The sequence below is a fragment of the Protopterus annectens genome, chromosome 5.part0 (assembly GCF_019279795.1).
Source record: "Protopterus annectens isolate FY-2018-M chromosome 5.part0, PAN1.0, whole genome shotgun sequence".
Classification (NCBI taxonomy): Eukaryota; Metazoa; Chordata; order Ceratodontiformes; family Protopteridae; genus Protopterus; species Protopterus annectens.
This window is the reverse complement of record NC_056735.1, coordinates 1,619,750,973-1,619,776,053: the sequence shown is the minus strand read 5'-3', so window position 1 is coordinate 1,619,776,053 and position 25,081 is coordinate 1,619,750,973. Positions and strand designations below refer to the sequence as shown.

Genomic DNA, 25,081 nt, shown 5'->3' with positions numbered 1-25,081 from the left:
GAAGCACGCAGACCTTCCACCAGAAAAACCTATTCAGCCAAGTGGAAGAGATTCATCGTCTGGAATGCTAACAGGGGTCAGGATACAACAGTATTGAGTATACCTCAGATATTGGAATACTTGGCAGAATGTTTCATACTGGTCTCTCATATTCTTCCATAAAGATTCATGCCTCAGCAATCTCAGCAAAATACATTTGTGATCCACCTGTGTTTTCACATCCTTTGCTAAGACAGTTCCTAAGGGGGATAAAGAATATCAAACCTCCCAGGAAACCGCCAGTACCTGCATGGAACCTCAACTTCGTCTTGGAAAAATTAACTCTTCCTCCCTTTGAACCAGCAGCAACTTCAGAAATGCAATTTCTCTCATGGAAAACGGTTTTCCTATTGGCAATCACATCAGCAAGAAGGGTCTCTGAGATACAGGCACTCATGGCAGTACCTCCTTTTCTCATTTTTCATCAGGACAGAGTCTCTCTAAGAACCAATCCTTCATTCATGCCAAAAGTAATTTCCAGGGTGTCTCTAAATCAAGCCATTCACCTGCCTACTTTCTTCCCCAATCCTCAAAACAGGGGGGAAGCACTGCTGCATAATTTGGACATACACAGGCAACTATGCTACTACTTGGACAGAACTAAGGCCACCAGAAAGTCTGACCAACTGCTTGTAGCCTATGCTGCTGGAGTACAAGGAAAAGCAATCTCCAAACAAACAATTTCCAAATGGATTGGACACTGCATCAGATTCTGCTATTCCTTTCATGGAAAAGGTGTGCCAGCCAATATTAGGCCACACTCCACCAGAGCTATAGCCACATCCACAGCTTTCCTAAGAGGAGTGGCTACAAAGGACATTCTAGAGGCTGCTACATGGAGCTCCGTGCATGCATTTACCAAGCACTACAATCTGCCTTTATACTCCAGATACCGAGCAGGCTTTGCTTCGGCAGTCCTGCAGGGCATTTTAGCTACACCATCACTTTCTTAGTTCCATCCACCCCCTGCTTGGCTATGGTATTCAACCCATATGTTATGACTGCAGTTGCATTCTTGAAGGACATAGTACAGTTTTGTACCTACCATAAATGTAGATGTCCGATAGATATGCAACTGCAGTCGGATTCTCTCACCCTCCTACCCCTCTGCAACCTTCTTTATGGGTCCACTACCCCTATTCCTATTAGCTGGGGGTATCTCTATGGTGTATCTGTTTATTACAGATTACTTTATTACTTTGATTTGGCTCTACATTGAGAACCCTTGTGCTTGCTCACTGCACCTCCGCTTCTGCCCACTAGAGGTCTCCCTATTACCTTCTACACTCATTGTACTTGGATTTTACTCTTGCCTAATTCTCCTACTGTACCTTACCTACTTCTATCCCTTTCCTCCTCTTGAGGTTCTCTCTTATCCTCTCCCCCTCAGACCTCTTTCTCTGACCTTGATGCACCTGGCTTTCTCTGATACTTTTTCATTCCTCCTTAGTCTAATCTGTGCCCGCTCCGTTAAGCCTCTTGGCTCACTCCGCTCCCTCCCTACCCCCAATTCCCACCCACCCCAGGGTCCTACACTTATACTTCTCTAGTCACACCCTTACCCTATCAGCCTATCCTCCTCTCTCCGCCGCCAAACTTATCTCCTCCCCTTGACACACCTCATATCCTCCTCCTCATTTCCTCTTTTACACACTAACCCTCTTATCCTTTCCTACCAACTCTCCTCTACCTCTATTACTACTCTTTCTATACCTCTCCACACATTCTTACCCCCTCTACCTTATAGTTCCTTCTATACCTTACCCCTGTTGTACCTGTATATTATCTTTCCTTTCATTACCTACACTTGCTTCCTCCTGACTTCCCTAATCCTTTACCTTCTCCTTATAACCACTTCTAATTTACCAACTTTTAATAATGAGTCACAACCTTGCCACACTGCTTATACTCTCATTTCTACTTATAACTACTCTCTACTCTACCTATCTTATTACCTTGATAGAGTACCCACTCCATTTTCAGCCTAAACATTCACAAACACTTACATCTTCCATTTATACTACTCTTACTACTTTCTCTAATTGCAATTCCACCCCTAATTACTACCTATCCAAATACCATAGGTGCTCTCACCTGACCTATACCCCACCCTCTGTTAAGAAAATAAGGCCTCTAACCCTACTCAAAATTAAACTCACATCTAAGCCTAATGACCCTACCTTACAAGATGGTGACATTCACCCTAACCCAGGCCCCATTTACCCCTCCTCTCAAGCATCTAAACCTTCGTCCAAAACACCCTCCTCATAGGGCATCTAAACATCTGAAGCATAAACAACAAAGTTGCCTACCTACACACCCTCCTAGATACCCACGGTTTTGACATTCTCTGTCTCTCTGAAACCTGGCTAAAACCAACCACTAAAGATACTGAAATTATACCACAAGGTTATAATATACTTAGGCTTGACCGTACTAAACGGAAAGGTGGTGGAGTAGCAATACTGTTTAAAAATCATCTTAACATCTCTACCCTTTCAGCCTGTCCAACCCAAGATAGTAAGGTAGAAGCCATCATCACCAAACTTCAACTTAATGCTAAGAAAGCCCTTTACCTAATCTGCATATATATACCTCCTGGAAACAATATACCAATTGTAGAAGACTTTCTCAGTTGGGTTTCCACTAACTACCCCCAAGAAACAATAATTCTCGGTGACTTAAACATCGACTGGAATACTATCAATACTAACAATCCCACCTCTCACATTAACCTAAATGGTTTCTTTCAAACCATTACCTCTACAACTAGGCTTAATATATCAAGTATGAAACAAACTATCTTAGATTGGATTCTTATAAACAATAAGAACATCACCTACAAAGTAGGGACTATGCCTGACGACCTCAGTGATCATTGCTTAACTTACATTATAAGGGAGAAGACAGACTATCTCCATCTCCCTAATATAAGAAAAATACGTCCACTAAACACTTTCAAATCGACCTATTTCAAAATGAACTCAGAGCTTGCAACTGGAACCCCTTAAGAACTCTTCCACTTAATGAAGCAGTATCATTCTTTAATTCTACTTTCCTTTCTATTCTGGATATACATGCTCCTGAGTACTATTAGAATGAAATCTAAAACAGCCCCTTGGCTCTCAAATGAAACTAAAAACTAATCCTCTCCAAAAATAAGGCTTGGAACAAATGGAGGTCCCATAGAATTAACTCTGACTTGCTTCACTTTCGCCATCTTAGAAATCTTACCAAAAGGCTATACTCTCCGACAAAAGAAAATTCTACTATGAACTACAAGAAACAAACTTAAATAAACCCAAACAGTTTTGGTCCTCAATCAATAAACTCCTTTCACCAGGAACAGCTAAAACTCCCTCCCACTAAATGCTGACCCAAACACCCCTCTCCAAACTGCAAACACTTTTAATTCATTCTTTACTGAAACAATTCAAACTCTAGCTAGACAACTAAACAATAATAACTTCTATCCTCCAAATAATCTAGTAAACTCTTCTTGCAATTTCACTCTACAACCTATTCCTACCTCTTTCATCTATAAACTTATTCACAAACTAAACCCTTGTACTCCCTCTGCTGACAAACTCCCTTCCCTTTTTCTTCAAAAGGCAGCCAAAGAAATAGCTTACCCAATCACTATACTTATAAACAGGACCATCAAAGAAGGAACCATCCCTGACATCTGGAAAATCTCTCATATTATCCCACTACACAAAGGTGGTGACTCTATTGACTATTCCAACTTTAGACCTATTGCTCTTCTCTCCCCTTTAGCAAAAATTATGGAGAAATGTATTCATCAACAACTTCTACAATACCTCTCTCTTCACAATATTATAGCTAACTGTCAGCATGGCTTTAGACCTCACCATAGCACCACCACTGCCCTCCTTTCCTTTGTAGATACCATTAACAACAATCGCAACAATAATCTTCTCTCTTCTGCCCTATTTATTGACCTCTCCAAAGCTTTTGACATGGTCAACCACTCTTCTTTAATAAATATTCTTGAATCACTCTCATTTGACAGCCTTGCCATCAAATGGTTTACATCATACCTCAGTAACAGACAACAAGCCATTCTGTGGGAAAACCACATCTCCTCCTTACTGCCCATTACTATTGGAGTCCCTCAGGGCTCCATTCTTGGTCCTCTCCTCTTCTCCCTCTATATAAATGATCTCCACTCTGTAATTCCTCAAGCTACCTGCATTCAATATGCAGATGATTCCACCATCATTTGCTCAGCATCCTCCTCTCCAGATCTCAGATCATTAACTCAAACTATGTTCAACACAGTAGAAACATGGTTCTCTAGACGGTACCTTCTTCTCAACGCTAAAAAAACCAAACTTCTCCTCTTTACCCCCACCACTCGCACCCCTCCACTAAACTTCACCATCTCTTCAAACAACAACACTGTTATCTCTCCTGATACTACAACTAAACTGTTAGGAATAACCATTGATAACAATCTCTCATTTGACCAACATATAAACAATACTATCAAATCAGTTAACAGAAAAATAGGGTCTTTATACCGCATTAAACCATTTCTCACCCCTTCTTCTAGAGCTACTATTGCTCACACCCATCTTATATCTACTCTCTTTTATGCCTCTCCTATCTTCACCAACCTCAAGAAAACTAACCTTAACAAACTAGCAACCTGCTACAATAACATTGCCCCCTTCGCCACTAGTAAACCTTTTAGAACCCATCACTGCCTTAATCTGAAACACTTAGGCTGGCTGGAACTACAAAACTATCTCACTATCTCACAACTCACAATAGCCCACAAACTACTGTACCAACCTAATAACACTCCTATTCTATCACAACTTATACTCCCTTATAACAATCTCACCTCTCTTCGTCGTCCTGTAAACTTATGACCAAACCCATAAAGGCCCATAACGTAGCTGGTGACTCCCTTTTCACAAACACTGTTGGTAGGGCATGGAATTTGCTGCCTAAAGACTTAACTTCAATCTCATCACTACCTCTCTTCAAAAAACAAATCAAACTGTACTTCCATAACCACTGGCTTTGTTCCTGTACTACTCCAGGGTAATCTTCCCTCACCCCATCCACTCTGTACCTTTAACCCTTCTGTTTGCTTAATATTTAGCTGCTACCCTACTTCTTCACCCCTGCTGTCCTACTTTTCTCTCTCACCTCCTCTTAACTGTCTCTCTCAATCCTGACTCCTGTCCCATCACTATTATTTATCTCACTTTTCCTTCTACTTCTCTACCCCTCCGAGCTTAAACCTTTATTCACTATTGCAATTGCGACATTGTACATCCTTTTATGTGCTAGGTAAAATTATTGTGAATCTGATCTAACTTATGTATGATCTCTAACTGTTTGAGTTCCAGAACATATGTTGATTTTATTAACAAGTTGATGTTTATTTCTATTTTATTGTAAGTTTTTATTAACAAGTCTGTTCTTTTATGTTTTGTGTGGAGCTTTTCTCCCCGGGCCTCTACTGAAAATGGACATATATCCAGCTAGACTAGCCCAGTCAACAAATGTAAAATAAAAAATAAAATAAATAAAAAATAAATTACTGTTGTGCATGTCTGGAATTCTTTATCCATTCACCAAATTTAGCCTTCCTAGGAGGGCACCTGGCATCTGGGGCAAGAAACACTGAAGAAGATGGCATCGGCCGATGCCTTTATACTCCAGCCGTTGTGACGTCGGAGAGGAGGTGACACCAGCCGACGCCGGACCCAGACTTTGGAATCCGGCCGACCGAGGGCTGCCTGAGGCAGGACAACCCATATGTTATGACTGCAGTTGCATATCTATCGGGCATCTACATTTATGGTAGGTACAAAACTGTACTTTTCACATGCTCAAATATCAGCAATATATCATGACACTGCTTAAACAAAAAAATGATGGTAAATTCTGAATGTGCAGAAAACAAAGAATGCAGGATTTATTGCATGCAGCTGAACAAGGTGGAAAGCATACTTTGCAATGTGGTTTTGATTCTCTGGAGGCCTCATGCAGGGCCGCTGTTACAGGTTCTGTCATTAGGAGGCATGCTTGGTTAAAGGAACAAAATCTGCCTGATCATGTCAAAGCAAAATTATTAGATGCTCCATTACAGCATGGTACCTTGTTTGGTGTTAAGGCAGAAGAGGTGTTAAAGAAAATGGAGGACAAAGCTAAATCTATGCAAACGGTCAAGGATTTCTTACAGGTACAGCTACCTAGGTTTAGCAGACACTGGCCTACAAAGAATTGGTCCTTTCCAGTGTCAGACAGACCTCAAAGGGGTAGATCCAGACGCCCTATAGGCAGATCCCAGCTGCAAGGCTCCTACAGGTCTAAGCAATGGGGTGCTTCTACCTCCAAAAGTAGAGAAGACAAATGACAACCATGCAGGAAACTGTCCCAATGACTTCTCCCTGCCTGCACCAAGCACTTATCTTCTGGCAGCACCCTTAGGGGGGAAACTAGCACTTTTTTCTCAAAATTGGCACATTATAACCCAGGACAAATGGGTTCTAGACAGTGTCACAAGGCTATAAGTTTCACTTCCATACCCTGCCAAGGGCAATCGGTTGGCCAAACCTGTCAAAAAATCAATGGGCAGAGGCTCAAAAACAAGTCGCAGCTCTCATGGACATGAGGGCTATTTAACAAGTGCCACAGCAAGAACAGGGACAAGGATTTTACTCAAGACTGTTCTGGGTACCCAGAAAGGACAAAGCATGGAGACCAATACTAGACCTATCTATTATAAACACTTTCCTGGATATACCAAAATTCAAGATGTTGATCTTGCAGCAGCTTCTGCCCATGCTGGGCAGCAAGGCTTGGTTCGTGACTTTAGACCAAAAAGAGGCATACCTGCAGGTCCCACTCAGACAGTCATGTAGAAGATACCTCAGATTCAAGGCTGGCTCAAAGCATTACCAGTTCTCTGCACTGCCCTTTGGCATGTCTACTGCGCCCAGGGTCTTTACAAAGTGCCTGGCACCAGTAATTGCTTACTGCAGACAAAGAGGAATGCAAATATATCCTTACTTGGACGACTGCCTCATACAAGCAGAGGACAAGAGCATTCTACTACAGCATCTGACATTTGTGAAAAGACTTTTAACATGCCTAGGTTACACACTCAACGAAAAGAAATCAAAACTAGTACCCTCTCAAGAGATAATATTCCTGGGTGCATACTTAAATACAACTGCCCAGATGGCTTATCTCACTCCAGACAAACAGACAACTGACTACCTATTTCAAGAGAATGGCAACAAAGGCCCAGCTATCTGCAAGAAAAATTCTGCAGGCTTTGGGCTTCATGGCATCCTGCATCCTACTAATTCCATATGCAAGACTGCATATGAGGAAACTTCAGTGGTACCTAAAAAGTGTCTGGACACAACATTGCCACAGCCTGTAAACAATGGTTACTCTCATTCCCTGCCTGCAACAGGAGTTTCAATGGTGGGCAAAGGCTTGTCACCAAAACAAGGGACAGCCATTCTCACTACCCCCAGCCAGGCAGAGCCTTACGACGGATGCATCAGATTATGCCTGGGGAGCCCACATGGCAGGAAGAGGCATTCAGGGCACCTGGTCCACAAACCAAAGGCATCTACATATCGATCAAAAAGAGATGTTAGCTGTTCAAAATGCCCTGACAGCCTTCAAGGACTTACTTCATCCCGGACAACTACTGATAGACAGACAACACCACGGTCATGTGATACATAAACAAGCAGGGGGGCACTCATTTTTACCTCTTTTGCAGACTAGCCATGGCTTTATGGGACACAGCATTGACTTACCAAGTTCATCTGCAGTCACAATTCCTGCCAGGAAAGGAAAATACTCTGCCAGACGAACTAAGCAGAAACCTCATGGATCCCCACGAGTGGCACCTGGATCCACAAGTCTTCAGCATGATAACAAAGGAATGGGGACACCCGGACATAGATCTATTTGCCTCCCCTCACAACAATTAACTAAAAGGATTCTGCTCAAGGACTTATCGCAGACAAGCATGGAAAGTGGACGCCTTTTCTTTCAACTGGACAAACCTATCAGTATATGCCTTTCCTCCACTGCCTCTCCTCCCCAAGGTACTCCTAAAGGTCAAACAGGAGAAACCAAAAATGATTCTGATTGCCCCAGACTGGCCACGCCAGTACTGGTATCCGATCTTAAGGAACTTGTCTCAATATCCAGCCTGGACCTTACCTCAAATACCTCATCTACTGTCCCAGCAAAACAAATCAGATTCTGCACAGCCGACTCAGGACCCTAAACCTGGCAGCATGGCGGATAATGTAGCCATACAAACCACATCTTTCAGTAAAACTGTGATGGATGTAATTTTAGAAGCCAGAAGGCCTAGTACTAAAAAATCCTATGCTGGGAAATGGAAGAGATTTTGTGCTTGGAACCAAGCTCAAGGAACTGATAGAGCTGTCCCGAATATTCCTCAGATTTTGCAATACTTAACTGAGATGCTGGACAAAGGCCCGTCTTTTTCATCAATTAAAATCCATGCCTCTGCCATTTCGGCTCATTACAATACAGAGCCACCACTCTTTTCTCATCCTTTGCTAAGGCAGTGCCTCAGAGGAGCCGAAAAGTTAAGGCCTCCAAGGAGAACGCCAATACCTGCATGGGACCTCAATTATGTCTTGGAAAAACTCACCTTACCTCCTTTTGAGCCAGCTGCTACTGCGGATATAAAGTTCTTATCTTTGAAAACAGCTCTGCACCTAGCAATAACTTTTGCAAGACGAGTGTCAGAGCTACAGGCTCTCATGGCTGTGGAATCCTTTATCATTTTTTATCCAGACAGGGTCTCTATCAGGACAAGCCCTACATTTATGCCTAAGGTGGTATCCAGTGTAGCTCTTAACCAAACTATTCATTTACCAACCTTTTATCCAAATCCACAAAACAAGGGGGACAAAATTCTGCATTCTTTAGACGTACACAGACTGCTTCGATTTTACTTGGACAAAACTAAAGATCTGAAGTAGGGACTTCATTTGTCAGCAACCTTTGGGATACGGATCCTATCTCAGATCTGAGCCAGCAACTTCTATCACAGCATAGATCCGAGCTCCTAGCTCCTCCCCTTACCCATAATCCCCTGCCTACCCTGACTGACCCCAGATCTAGTTTGCCGCTCTTCAAGCAACAGCTAGATTCCAAAGCTGTTGGTGATTTTGTGAGAAGTTTTTTCTTCTATTTCTGATTGAGTGGTTGTGTGTGCATGTTAGGTTTACCCTTAACGCTAAAAATTCTTATTTTTAGCTTACTTAGCTTAAATTTTAATTTAAATTTTTCCTCCCTCCCCGCTGGTCGTAGCGCGTGTGTGTGTCTTGAGTGTAGGGGCCTAGTGAGTGTGCTTTACTTTAGTTATGTCGGAGGCCCCTAAAGCCATTTTTTCGAAGTGCACCGAGTGTGGTCACAAGCTTTCACCGGCTGATGGCCACATTCGGTGCGTTAGGTGCCTTGGGGTTGAACACCTCTCTTTGGGTTGCGCGATTTGCGTGGCGTTCAACCCCAGGGCACTTGAGGATCGGAGGTCGAAGCTGGTTCTGGTGGGCCTTTTCTTGCATACCTTAAGGGAACACTTCCACTGGGAAGGCCAAGAGTACTCTGATTACAAGAAAAGGCTTAGGGATTTCCTCTTGCTTCCTCAGCACAGACCTCTGGCTATACCTCCTGTCTTAGACATACTAGATGATGTGTACTCGGAGGCCTGCCTTAACCCGGATTCTTTACCTCCAGCCCCAGTCAAGCCTGACTGGTACTACCGGGTCCCTGACTCGCACCAATTTTTATACAAAAGCCATGCGGCTGACCCAGAAACTATCTCAAAGGGCCCCAAGGGAATTAAGGCCTCCACTGCTAAAAATCCATTACCTTCCGAGAGAGAAAGATTCCAGATCCTTAGAAAGGTGGGGGGAAAAGATATACACCTCGGCCACCTTAACCATGAGGGCATTAAACTGTCAGTTCCATATGCTAAAGTACCAACAGTTTCTGTTATCACAGTTGAAGTAAAATGTCACAACCTGAACAACCAGACTTGAAGGAGTTGCAGGATTTGATGCATAGTGCAGAACAAGTGGGTAAACATACCTTGCAATGTGGTTTTGATGCTCTAGAGGCCTCATGTAGGGCTGCTGTTACAGGATCAGTGATACGTAGACATGCCTGGCTCAAGGAGCAAACCTTACCAGATCATGTCAAAGCTAAATTACTAGATGCCCCTCTGCAAAAGGATGTATTATTTGGTGTTAAAGCTGAGGAGGTATTAAAGAAAATGGAGGAAGAGGCTAAATCTATGCAAACAGTGAAAGATTTTCTACAGGTACAACCTCCACGTTTCAGTAGAAATTGGCCTTCCAAAAATTGGTCCTTTCCAGCCACGGACAGACCCCAAAGAGGTAGATACAGGCGCCCGAGGGGCAGAGGGCAATCTCCAGGATCGTTTAGAGGCAGACAATGGCAAGCTCCTACACAAAGAGGTGGTGAGGATAATTCGCAGCCATTCAGAAAGCAAGCCCAATGACTTTCCCCTTTGCATGCCAAGCAAGGCCCAAATGGCAGCACCCTTAGGCGGAAAACTGGCATTATTTTCAAAAAATTGGCATATTGTCACAAAAGACAAATGGATCCTGGACATTATAAACATAGGCTACAGATTCCATTTTCACACCCTTACAAAAATGAGAGGCATGCCGAACCTGCCACACAATCAAAGGGCAGAGGCACAAAGACAAATTTCAGATCTCATGGACATGAAAGCTATTCAAGAGGTATCTACTCACGAACAAGGTCAATGTTTTTATTCCAGACTATTCCTGGTACCAAGGAAGGGAAAAGATTGGAGACCTATTTTGGACCCCTATCCATCCTAAACACATTTTTACTCGTACCAAAATTCAAGATGCTCACATTACAGCAGCTTCTTCCCATGCTGGGCAAGGAGTCCTGGCTGGTAACATTGGACCTCAAGGAGGCATACCTGCATGTCCCAATCAGACAAGATTGCAGAAGATACCTCAGATTTCTTGCAGGTTCAACCCATTATCAATTCTCTGCATTGCCCTTTGGCTTATCTACTGCGCCCAGAGTATTCACGAAATGCCTGGCATCAGTAATTGCCTACTGCAGACTTCAAGGGATACAAATATACCCATATTTGGACGACTGCCTGATCCAAGTGGACAAGCAAGCACATACTTCTGAAACATCTGGCTTTTGTAATAATGTTGTTGAATTCTCTGGGATACACAGTCAACAAAAAGAAATCAAGACAAATACCCTCTCAGAAAATAATTTTACTGGGTGCCAACTTGGACACAAACACCCAGATGGTCTACCTCACGCCAGAGAAGCAGGGGCAACTAACTCAATACTTCAGAGCACTAGCAAATTTCACCAGGCTGACTGCAAGGAAAATCCTGCAGGCTCTGGGATTCATGGCGTCTTGCATCCTACTAATCCCATGTGCAAAGCTGCATATGAGGAAACTTCAATGGTACCTGAAAAACCTATGGTCTCAACACAGCCACAGTTTGGAAACAATAATACCACTAATTCCATGTCTTCAAAAGGAATTTCTGTGGTGGGCTCAAGCATGCCAGACAAACACAGGTCTCCCATTTTGCAAGCCTCAAGCAAATCAAGTCATCACAACAGACGCCTCGGAGGCACACATGACAGATCGGTGCATTCAGGGCAAATGGTCCCAAAAAGAAAAGCACCTTCACATCAATCAAAAGGAAATGCTAGCAGTAATAAATGCTATTATAGCTTTCAAAGACCTTCTGCATCCAGGTCAACTATTGATAAGGACAGACAACACCACAGTAATGTGGTACATAAACAAACTGGGAGGAACCCATTCATACCCCCTATGCAGGCTGGCCATGTCACTTTGGAACATGGCTCTGGAATTACAAATCGAACTTCAAGCACAGTACTTGCCAGGCAAGGAAAACACGCTGGCAGACAACCTAAGCAGAAATATGACCGACCCACATGAATGGAAGTTGCGCCCTCAAGTTTTTACAGAGATAATTCAAGCATGGGGAAGGCCAGACATAGATCTCTTTGCCTCTCACAAAAATCACCAATTGACAAAATTCTGCTCAAGGACTTTTCATCCAAAGGCCTGGAGAGTGGACGCTCTCTCTTTCAGTTGGACAACAATGACAGTTTATGCCTTTCCACCTCTTCCTCTGCTGCCCAAAGTTCTATTAAAAACCAGAGCAGACAGACCAAAGATGATTCTCATTGCTCCAGACTGGCCAAGACAGCACTGGTACCCACTCCTGAGGAGCCTGACGCATTCCCCTCCATGGACCCTACCTCTAATGCCTCTTCTGACTCAGCACAGCTTCAAAACTCTTCACAGTCAGCTGAAAACACTCAATCTGGCCGCATGGAAGATTCCTTAACATCACAACAGACCCTACTCTCCAAGGAGGTGCTGGATGTCATTTTGGAGGCCAGAAGGCCGTATACTAGAAAAGCTTACTCCGCAAAATGGAAACGGTTTTGTGCCTGGAATGAGAAAAAGGGCCAGAATCCTGGAAAACTGAATTTACCTCAAATATTACAGTATCTAGCTGAGCTGCTAAGCAGTGGACTTTCATTCTCCTCAATCAAAATCCATGCCTCAGCCATTTCTGCAGAGTACAACAGTGATCCACCTTTATTCTCTCACCCCCTCTTAAGACAGTTCCTCAGAGGGGCTAAGAATATAAAACCCCCAAGGAAACAACCAATACCTGCTTGGGACCTCAATTTCATTCTAGAAAAGCTGACCTTGCCTCCTTTTGAGCCAGCTGCCTCAACAGATTTGCAATATTTGTCCTGGAAAACAGCTTTCCTTCTGGCTATCACCTCAGCTCGTAGGGTATCGGAACTACAAGCCCTCATGGCTGTGCAGCCTTTTATCATCTTCCATCAGGACAGAGTTTCCTTACGAACCAACCCATCCTTTATGGTATCCAGGGTAGCTTTGAATCAGGCTATACACTTACCTACCTTTTACCCTAATCCTCAAAACAAAGGGGAGAGACTACTGCATTCCTTGGACATCCACAGACAGCTGCGTTATTATTTGGACAGAACAAAGCCTTTCAGAAAATCAGAACAGCTCTTTGTGTCCTATGCTATAGGAGCTCAAGGGAAGCCAATTTCCAAACAGACAATTTCAAAATGGATAGCCCACTGCATACACTTTTGTTACAGTTTTCATGGTAAAACTGTACCTGCAGGCATAAGATCTCACTCCACAAGGGCCACAGCTACCTCTGCAGCTTTCCTCAGAGGAGTTCCTACCAAAGATATTTTGGAAGCAGCCACTTGGAGTTCTGTGCATACTTTCTCCAAGCACTACCATCTACCATTATACTCCAAAACTAGAGCAGGCTTTGCCACTGCGGTCTTGCAGGGCATCCTGGCTCCTCCTAGTTCCACCTAGTGCCTACCACCCCTTTCTTAGCTTTGGGATTCTACCCATCTGTTATGACTGCAACTGTATGCACGATGAACATAGTACAGTTTTGTACCTACCATAAATGTAGATGTTCGAGTGCTAATACAGCTGCAGTCCAGGTTTCCCACCCTCCTTCCCCTCTTGGGACAGGCCTTTTGGCTAAACACCTCCTCTTACAACCTGATTGGGGTTTTCATTTATGGTGTATTTGCTTGCAACTACTGTATTTTGATTATATGGCATTGCTTTATTACACACATTTATGTACTGCCTTCCTACTTGGGGGCACCTGACATCTGGGGCAAGAAAAACTGAAGAAAATGGAGTCGGCTGGTTCTTTTATACCCCTGTCGCACTGACGTCAGGGAAGAAGCGACAACAACCGACGCCGGACCTAGACTTTGGAATTCGGCCAACCGAGGACCCGCCTGACGGCAGGAGAACCCATCTGTTATGACTGCAGCTGTATTAGCACTCGAACATCTACATTTATGGTAGGTACAGAACTGTACTTTTTTTATCCCTTTAATCAGATTTTGTGGGTCAATGCAAATGCTAATCTTGTCTGTTTTTGCACCACATTACCCATGATATCCATTCACTTTTTTGGCACCAGTTGTTTTTTTAGCAGTACATAGGTTTTCCATGGTCATTGTCTCCTGATGAGCGCAAGTTCTTAGAGCTGTTGGTACTTTACTAGTTGCATGCATCACTTATATTGCATTATGATTTATTTGAATGTGATAGTTTACTGGAAAGTTTTCTAATGTTATAAACAAGTTAGCATTTTAATACAGTAGGTTTTTGTTGTGGTTGTGTATGGTATCTGCAGTGTCTGAAACGCACAATTTGATGAATTCATTTTGCAGTTACTTATTTCTTACACGCCATACAACGCAAAATGTCATGACATTTCAGTTCTTCAAAAGGTACTGTTTGAAAAAGAATCATGTTTTTTATTCGGATCAGTTGCTGACCAAGTGGTGCCACAGGCCAGAATAAGTTAACAATCTAATGTGTTTTGTAGTGCCAGTTGTTTGAATGTAGTTTTTGATAAAGTCCTGCCTTCTGGAGCTGCTGCTTTCTCTATCTCCTGAGCTGTTACTCTCTATAAATTGCATCCGTTGTTTTTCACACACACGATCTTTTAAGAACAAATACATTTTTGTGGCTTTATTTGCACGTTCTTGAGTATGTGCAGTGTTTGGGTGGTGAGTAAGTTAAGATGTGTGCTGTAACCTTGAAGGATCAGGGTGTATATTCAAAACTGCTTCAGAGATTTAAAATGAAAAGGGTAGTGTTTCACATGACATGCAGCTTCCTTTGGCTTGCTTAGTAGTATTAAAAGTATGTCTCTTGTAGAAAGATAATCATTGACGCTTAAATAGAATCACTGCTGAAGTATAGCTCAAGTCCTGAGCTCCTGCATGTATTCTGGAAAATGTAGACCTTGGGTGTTACAGCACTTTCTTATTTTTCTTCTCTGTCATCTCAGTCTTTTGGGGAGAACGCACCTTAATCTGGCCAGAGCTGGCCTTCCTCCAAAAAAAGAACTGAAGATGGTGCAGGCTGCTTTCGCTTTCCTACAAAGTGTCCTACTAATGGCCTTGGTTGGGGAGGGGGGAGGAACCTGTGATGCTTTGGGAAAAGTCAAAATGGATGAGCAGACATCTATTTGTGGCTCATTCTCTTGATGGAAGAGTAATGGGTATATAGTACTAAAGTCAGGATCATCTATTCAGACATCTAGTGTATGTTAAAAATGCCTGTGTTTTACTGACATACCGAGGATGGAGATGAACTGTGGTAGGTGTAAGAGGTCTACCTGCATACTTATGGCCCAGCGTCTTTACTCATTTCCTCTATAGCAGACTGCTAGGTAGTTTTCCTAAAGAATCTTAACTTTGGACAGGTTAGCTTTACTTGTTAAGAAGAACAGTGTTGAAGCATACGTTTTAGAGAGTGAATAAGGCAGTGTTGCATAACTAATTCAAAACACATGTCTTAACAGGATAAACGCCTTGTTCCTGGAGGAGGTGCAACAGAGATTGAATTATCCAAGCAGATAACGTCTTATGGTGAGGTATGAAAAAATGCATATGTAGTACTTTAATGTATTTTTTGCTGTAAACAATGCTAATTGCAACTTTCTTAATTTTAAGACATGTCCAGGTCTTGATCAGTATGCCATTAAGAAGTTTGCAGAGGCATTTGAAGTCATTCCAAGAGCATTGGCAGATAATTCTGGAGTAAATTCTAATGAAATTCTGTCTAAGTTGCATGCTGTGCATCAAGAAGGCAATAAAACTGTTGGATTTGACATTGAAGTAAGTATTTCAAATTATGAGATTGTTGGTATCTGAACAGTGTGTAGTAAAACTGTTAGTAATTGTTTTGTCCATTTGTATAATTCATTGGAGATTGCTGCATTTCAGATTCCACAAGCAAATTGGACATTAAATCTAGAAATCAACAAACTCTTGCACGAGTAAGACTTGATCTAAAGGTGTGAAGACTACCCAGTACATACAGCTTCTCAGGCTTTTAACTCTTCCTTATGTGTCACCATACATTGCTGTGTCCTGCTTCCTTATTCTTTTCTAGCTGTGAAAGAGTGATTGTGCATCGGGGTGGCCCAAGGCTATTCATTACAGTTTTGAGTTTGATGTTTTTCTGATCTTCAGATGGTTCTTGTTTTTTCATCTCCATGTCCAGGATCTAGAGGTGGAGGTCTGGGATGCTAAAGGGACTTAAAAGGCAAAACACAGGACTTCTACTTTGTTGAGGTCCTTGCAATTGCCTAGCCCTTTCAGGTAACTAGTTGGCTGTCTTTACCCTCGTCGGTCTAGGCTTCTCCCAGGAATATCTGTCTAGCTCAGGAGTTTCTACATGTCATGGAGATATCGCAGCCAAATGCAGGTTGGTCCTTAGTATCTGGAGTTCATTGTACTGAGAGAAAGAGAATTCTCCACAGAGAGCAATTCTGTTTCTTCAAAGATAGGAGCAGCATTAGAATTAACCAGTACACCAAAGGTGGCATCCCTCTTAGGGTATGATGCACACTAATGACACAGTTCTTTGCTTCTTTCACTAAGGCAATCTCCGTTTGGAGATGCTATTTGCAGAATGAAAGACAAAGAGCAAACAGTTGCCCAGAAAAGGTACATTGATTCTGGGTTTGGATGTGATAAACCAGTGGCATTTCCTCCATTCCTGAGAGCTTTCATGATTTAGTACTTGGCCTTTTCCAAGGATCCTGACATACATTCCCTTATCTTGTAATTTCCATTACAAAAGTCTTGTAATAGATCCAGTATGGAAGGAGGTCTGAATTGGATTCTGCTCTCAGTGCATTTCCCATTGTTTCTGAAAATTTCAATTTCACACCCTTTTACTATTTTGGGAAGAAAGTGTGCAGTACTGCCACTTTTGCCTCCAGAGCCTTTGAATGCCATACACCTATGACTAAGTTCCAAATTGCACTGTTTAGCCATATTGGGTGAGAACTGGGGAGCTGTCTGATGTGGACTTGACGGCAGAGTTATTGGACTTCACCCAGACCGTTAATCGGGTAGATAAGCACTGTAAATGTTGCAGCTGTAGTGTCTGTGATTAGTAGGTAGACTTCAGCCCATGTTAAAGGATATCAGAATGCAGCTCCTCAGTGCCTCACTTAGTAAGGGCATTCTCTTTTGGACCCCTGCTGTTGAAGTATTCAAAATGACAAAAGATGGGGGGGGGGGCAGACTGTGTTGTCACAATAACACCTTTCACTCCACCATGCTAGGACATGATGGAAATTACCCATCAAATGGCCCTACTGTTGCAGGCAGATGAAGGGAAACAAGTCCAGTAAAAAAGTCATAGCAGGGAAACGGAAGTGGAAGCCTTGTGCCCTCACATACCTCTCCCCCAGAAAGAGCAGCGAGACTATATAGGGCTCTGAAAACTAAAAAGTCTGTTGTCTGACTCTGCTGCTTTCCAGCTTACACCGGACGTCTCTCTCGAGATGGATGAAGACCTTAAAGAATGTGCAGTGCCAGCACTGGTTTCCTCTGCTGCTTCCCTATTGAAGGGCAGCATGGAACAGATTTCTCACATCATCCGAGGCTGTGCAGACTTCACCACAGACCTTAAGGGGGAACCACAGCTGATCATTTGTAAAGGGCTTGGGAGGAATACCCCAAATTATAGTTGGAGAAGATGTTCCTGATACCATTAGACTGTAGGCATGGCTTTGAGCTTCCTATGTTGGTCAAAGCTTATGTCCCTTTGAAAAAGAAGCAGAAAACTAAACATATACCTCCCATTGCTGAAGATCTTCATAAAGAATGACGAGATTTTTACCCACGGATTGTTAGTGCCTTGATGGCCTTGAAGCCTCCTCAGGGATTGTCCGATGTTCTTCGTGTTTCACTGTTGCAGTCATTACATTTGGGTTATCTGCTTGCAGGTAGCCCTCAGTCGGCCTGATTAACAAAGTCTTGACGCCTGCGTCGGTTGCTGTCCCTTCTTCCATGACATCAGGTCGTCAGGGGTATAAAACATGCAGCCGATGCCATTACATCAGTCTTTTCTTGCCGTGCAGTGCCCGAAGCAGAAGCAGTTCGCAAGTGCCGGTCGGCCGACTCCTGAATGCTTAATAGTGTGTTGGTTAAATCTAGCACAAAACCGACCAACTAGCAACGTCGTGATCAGGGCCTAGGCAAGGAATACAGTAAGAATGAAAATCCTTATGAGGTATTTGCTTCCCACAAGAAATACAATTGACTTTTTCTGACATCGGTCTGGAGCAAGAAAAAAGTTTCCCCAATGGGGCACTTAGCTTTATTGAAGACTTCGGATCTGAAATTCGATTTCGAAAATCTCAGGAGTCTGCCGACTGGCACTTGCAAACTGGTATTGCTTCAGGCACCGCTCGGCAAGAAAGACACAAGAAAATGGCGTTGGCTGCATCTTTTATATTCCTGGCGCACTGACGTCAGGGAAGAGGCGACACCAACTGACGCCGGACCAGGACTTTGGAATTCAGGCCGACTGCGGGTAGCCTGCCAGCAGGATAACCCAAGTGTAATGACTGCAACAGAGAATACACAACATCTACATATATGGTAGGTACACAACTGTACTTTTTCGAGTTTCAGAACCAAAGTCTTCAACTAAAGCTAAGTACCCCGTTGGGGAAACTTTTTCTTGCTCCTTACAGATGTCGGTAAAAGTTAATAATTGCATTACTTGTGGAAAGCAAATACCACACACAGATTTTCTTTCGTACTATATTCCTTGCCTAGGCTCTAACCACAACGTGCCTTACTGTTAGTTTTGTGCTTTATTTAAACAACCCACTATCCGTCGTCTGTATATTTTCACTTCTAAATATTTCGGTTCTCAGTTTAATTATCCAGAAATGTCATCGGTTAGCCTTCTGACTACCAGGATTCCGAATAAACGCAAAGATAAAGACAGACAGGCTGCTAAGGTCCAATGCTGCCGATGACACTTCTCCTAAGCCAGTCGCCAGTTCGCCGGTACTCAGTGAGGCGCTTTCGCAGCCTGTGATACCCGCTACTTCTGACTCTCAGGCCTCAACTGAGACCCATTCGGAGTCCGGTATGCCGTGAGATGCTTCAACTGTGGAATCTGCGGATGTCTCTTCCTTGGATGGGTCCGGAGCCGCTGTGCTGACTGAGGGTGTATTCAGGCCTATGGACTTGCATATTAAACAGATGCCTCCTCCTTTATTTTGGCCAAAATCTCGAACCATGACGAAGAAACCGACACCCAGGCTGCATGCTCAGGCCTCCATGCCTAAAAAACAAATGATAAGAATGGCTGAAGATCTTGTAACTCTAATCAGGGGAAGCCAGCCAACCTCCCCCTTCTAAGAGACCTAGGACTGAAGTTATTTACGAATCTTCTGAACAGGATTTTGATTTTTCTGATGATCTGTATTTGCCCTTACTTATAAGGATTCTGATGCAAAGGCCTCTATGCCCACTGCTTCCCCTCCAGAGGATTTTTCTTTTGGTGAAACCTTACATACTCTGTGGGAGCATTTCCACTGGGAAAGCCAGGATTTTTCTGATTCATTAGAGGCCTCTTGCAGAGCTGCTGTTACTGGGTCTTTGCTCAGAAGGCATACTTTGCTTAAGGAACAATCCTTGCCTGATCAAGTTAAAGCTAATTTGTTGGATGCTTCCTTAGATCAGAACCGACTGTTTGACACCAAGGCTGAGGAAGTTCTTAAAAAGATAGAAGATAAAGCTAAAGCTGTGCAGACTGTGAAGGATTTCTTACAAGTTCAGCCTCCTAGATTTAGTAGGCACTGGCCCTCTAAAAATTGGTCCTTTCCAGCCCCCTCCAGGTCTTCTCAAGCCAAACCCAGACACAGCAGAAACCTCAGGATGTTATGTAGTCCAATCTGGCCTACATTCTTACCCGTGGGTTTGGAGCCGAATGTCGGCTCCAACTCGGCCATACTTTTAGCTCGAAGTCTTTCTATTGGCTGGGCTAAGATGGTATCCCATGCTGCACTGCTCTCTATCCCCAGATCTCATTTGCCGCTCGTGTAGCTCTGACGTGGTCTCGCTCTTTGCTGCGGCCAAGTACCTTTTCTTCTTTATAACAGAAAAGTTTTTTTGCAAAAAAAAGCTATTTTCATAGCTATTTGTGTGTGTTTCTTGACTGTGTTGTGGAAAAGTTGTTTTTTTTTTTTTCTTATAGCGTGTTCTTGTGGTATCCCTCTAGCTGTTTCCAATGGGCTAGGCCCGTTTCAGTTAGAGGACCTAGTCTGTCCCCTTGCTTTCCTTGTGTGCTAACTTTTTCCCTTGGGCTAAACCGTTTAAATTAGAGAAATTAGTCTTCCCCCTTGTACTTGTGTCTGAGGACCGTTTTAGGTAGAAGTCTTTGTGGTGTACTGTGTGTTGTCCTGATGTCCTTCAAGGATGCATCTGCAGTCATCACATATGGGTTGTCCTGCCTCAGGCAGCCCTTCGGTCGGTCGGATTCCAAAGTCTGGGTCTGGCCTCTGCTGATGTCGCACTTTCCCCGACGTGAGAGCGTCTGGGGTATAAAAGCATCAGCCGACGCCATCAACCTCAGTCTTTCTTGCCGCGTGGTGCCCGAAGCAGAAGCAGTTCGCAAGTGCCGGTCGGTCAGCTCCTGTGATTCAGATACCGAAGACTTCGAAAAAGCTAAGTACCCCGTTGAGGACTCTTTCTTGCCTCAGCCGATGTCAGATAAAGTTAATAATTGTTTAACCTGTGGGAAACAAATACCTCATAAGGATTTCCACTCTTACTGCCTCCCCTGCCTAGGCCCAGACCACGACGTCTCTGCCTGTTCAGCCTGTGCTTCCTTCAACCGACAAACTCTTAGACGTTGGTCGGAGTTTGCAGAGGAGTTTTTTGGGGCTAGTTTTGCTTATAAAATGCCGTCGGAGACTCCGACTTCGCATTTAGTCAAAAAACAGAAGGACAAGGACCGACACACGCGGGCCGCGGTTTCGGCTGAAACCTCGGTCAGGCCTACCGCGAGTGTCTCTGTCTCTGCTGAAACCGAGTCCTTGGCTCGTCCTACTACCGAAACCACGCAACCGACTACCTCGGCCCTGGAGGCCCCGGCCGAGTCGGTCATTGAATTACTTTCTGAAACCAGTGTCCAGGAATCTTCCAACACCATTACTGTAGATAAGTCTACTCCTGCACGTGGTGCAGCCAGGCCCCCTGCTTCCATGTCCATTAAGGCTTTCTCTAGGGCCAAGGCTGCTAAACTTTCTAAGGATTTGCCTCCCAAAGTTTCCTCTTAGAGACCTTCTTCTAGCTCTCAGATTCTTACCCTAGCAGAGGATCTGATTTCATTAATTAGAGGCTCCCAACCACATCCGGGCAGGGGCTCTCAACCACCTCCGGACAAAAGGCGCAGGGTTGAGCCCTCTGATCCACAGTCTTCAGATGAGTCCACGGATGGCTCTGGTCTGTCAGACCACCAGGAGGAGGCTTATTCGGCCTACGAGGATTCTGATGCTGATGAATCTATTCCCTCGGCCTCCCCTCCTGAAGAGTTTTCATTTGGAGAAACATTACACACTATGAGAGAACATTTTCAATGGCAGGGTCAGGAATTCTCTGATTCCAGAAAGAGATTAAGGACCTTTTTACAATTTACCTCAGCACAGGCCCTTAGCTATACCTCCTGTTTTGAATGTAATTGATGATGTCTGAAAAAATATTTTGATCTTACTTGCTTACTGCTTGGTGTGATGGATTTGCAGTGTTCTTAAGACACTCAGTCTTGCTGGCTGGATTCTTGCTAAAATTCAAAGTCTGATTATATTTGCATTCACAGTCTGTTGCATACAGAAACTTGCAGAATATACACTGATGAGAGAATATACTTTGCAGCACTTGTCTTTAAGAGCAGTAACCAATAACTTTTATAATAAATAAAACTGGACAAACGTTGCAGCTTAAAAGTACTGTTCCAACTTTACTTCTCATATAGTACAGATGATGTGAGAGATATAACATTTACCTTGGGACTTGTGTCCCTACCAAACCTCTCTCGCATAGCTGGATTCATACAGTTCTTTATATACAGTTTTAGTCCTGTAGAAACAATACTAAGCTTCCTTGTTTAACAATGTCTTGTAAGAGACCAGCTTTTCTGACAGTGTGAATATCCTGTAACAGTGTCCTGATGTCCATGTAGAAAAACATATTTTTGAGGAAACACATTGTTCTGTATTCTATTTGGAAAATTGCTTATCCTGTAGAAACAATACTAAGCTTAACATATGAGCATATGTTCTTATGCCAATGCTGATAAGCATATCCTGTTTTTTATGAAGAAAAACATATTGTTGAGAAAACACATTGTCAGAGATCAGCTTTTCTGACAGTGTGAACATCCTGTATTTTATTTGGATCTTTGTATAAAAAACATCTGTTATCCTGTTTTTCCATGCAGAATAACATGTCATTGTTCTTTAAAAGCAGATTTTGCATTTTTGTTCTTGCATACATCCTGTTTTGAGTCTGTAAGGGAAAAATGTCCATTCTTTAAAAGCAGATTTTGTATTTTTGCTCTTGCATACATCCTGTTTGAGTCTGTAAGGGAAGAATGTCCATTCAGCAGATTCCTTTTCCAAGCCATGGTCATTTAGTATGACTGCTGATCACATATTACTAACTGCATTTAAGCAAGCCTTTTCTTTCAGCATATTTACAACATAATTCATTTCAGATTTATATTCATAAAATCTAACAATTCCCTCTGTTTTTAAACATACTCAAAACATTTTATATAGAAAACACAAGAAACAAACCTTTAGTTTGATGCAACAAATCAAAATGCAATTTTACATAGTTAATACAATGATATTAAGTATTACTACCAAACTGAATGTATTTCAAACTTTTTCTTTTGCAGACCATTCTGTGAAAATATTTTGTCAGTTATGAGCTGTCTGCTTTAATTTTACTTGATTAATTTATTATTTTGCAATCATAGAATTTAATTTATGACTTAGAACTGTTTCATTAACTCTTTGCAGTTGTTAAATTAACTATGAGACAATAACTATGTGCTACTGCAAGCATTTATACACTACTGAAAACACACAATTTCAATGTCATTTTAACCATCACATTGTGTTCATGTCTCTGAACTGCTACAATGTATTCTGTACAGTATGTTTTTACATAGACCGTTTGCTATTTATGCATTTTAATCTAGTAGGTATCCTGGACCCATTTTTTTCTTTAAATATGTTTTTTTCACACATATTCATTATTAGACATTAATTTCATTTGTACTGAATTCTTCTGCATTTGTACATACAATGACTATAAAGTACATTTAGTCTAATCTTACAAATTTAATAACATTAATATTGAGCAAAATCTTGGAAAATGTGTGTCTCTTTAGAAATATCTAGTGGAATTGATACCAAATTCATATGTTCTGTTATTTTAAACTACATACTCAACAATTAAAAATATTCATGCTTTTTTTATACCAACATTGTTTTGTCAAAAACATATTGAAAATAGTGACCATTCTTGCTATTAGAAATATTTATGCATTTTGCATATCTTTATTCTCTCTTGTATAGCTTTAATAAAACAATTTTAAATCATCTCTTGTTTAACCATTATGATAGCTATTAACAACTTGTAAAATATCTTATCCTGTCAGGTTTAATCCAGTTTACCAGTATTTCTAATACACTAATACCTGTTTTTTCCTCTCATAAGAGTATTGTCAAGAAGGAATGAGATATTTCTTCCTGTAGCTTGTTTATTTTTTCTATAGCTTTATTTTAGACCCTTGTGCAGTACTGCTTATACAGTCAGTGTAAAACTGAGAAAGTGCCCCTCCCCCTGTAGTACTTCAGCACTGTTTTCCTGCCTTATGCTGTGAGAAATAGAATGCATGTCAGCCCAACACTTTGGTTATACATTTATTTTATTAAATTATGAACTTTTGTCTGATTTGATAATTTTTTATAAAGCTTTTGCTGTTTACTACCACTAGTAGGCATTTACACCCTCCTGCACAATTGTTTTGAACTGCATGTATACTGTAGCCCATTTGCTGGCTGTACTTGATGCAACTGAGTTTTTTTTCTTCTCTTTTAACATTTACTTACAAACAGATTATAAGTGACATCTATGCACAATTGTGACATTTCATTACAATTACTAAATAGTGTTGCCTGTAACAATTATGTTTTAATAACAATGATGCTTTAGAAAAACTCAAGCTACTTGCCTGGCAATCAGTCTTGTTGTTTATCTTATCTTTCCAGTATTTCCTGTAACTATTCATCTAGTCTATGAAGGTCTTAGCTCACATTTCATACTCTGTAAACTATAGTTAATTCTTTTGCCATTTTTCCTTTAATGTGATTGTGATTTGCATAACTATGCATTTATACAACATAAATAGACATCATTTTACAATTACCTTACATGGATTTCAGTATTTTTTATTTATTTATTTAACTATTTAACTGTCCTGCCATTAATTTTACAAAAACTGTTTGAATAATACCATCTGTGATTTTATTTATTTTTAAAATTCAGAACTTTAACTGTTTGGTGTTACTATATAATTATAAACAAATTGTAAAAAAACAAAATAGATATTAGTTTAACCAACACATTTATATTTATATTTATATTATTTATATTTGCTAATGTCTGCCTTTTGTTTTTGTGTATTGTAAACAAATGTACTCTAGATGAAAAGAACATACATGCATGTCTGTCTTGTATCTGTATATCTTTATACAAGCATGTCAGTCTTGTGACTTTAAATCTTTATTCTTATTAACTATTTTCATTTAATTTTTATACACTAGAACAGTTTTGTTTACCTTTTGACTGTGCTAAGAATGGCATTCATATGCTTTACTTTACTGTAGTACTGATAGATGTCTTGCTTTAACTGAATGAAAGTAAAACATTTAAGAAATTATTTGTCTCTATCATCCTACCATGTATGTTTAACCATTTTCATAACATA

General features: G+C 41.8%; 1 protein-coding gene across 3 annotated transcripts in view; it reads left to right on the top strand.

Annotated features, from left to right (window-relative positions):
• CCT8 (chaperonin containing TCP1 subunit 8) overlaps window positions 1-25,081 on the top strand; it is a 1,023,638-nt gene that overhangs the window by 600,318 nt on the left and 398,239 nt on the right. For all 3 annotated transcript variants that reach the window (XM_044071397.1, XM_044071395.1, XM_044071396.1), the window contains exons 12-13: window positions 15,564-15,635; window positions 15,715-15,879. In XM_044071397.1, the coding sequence (XP_043927332.1) occupies window positions 15,564-15,635; window positions 15,715-15,879 (237 nt within the window). The remainder of the gene's footprint in view (window positions 1-15,563; window positions 15,636-15,714; window positions 15,880-25,081) is intronic.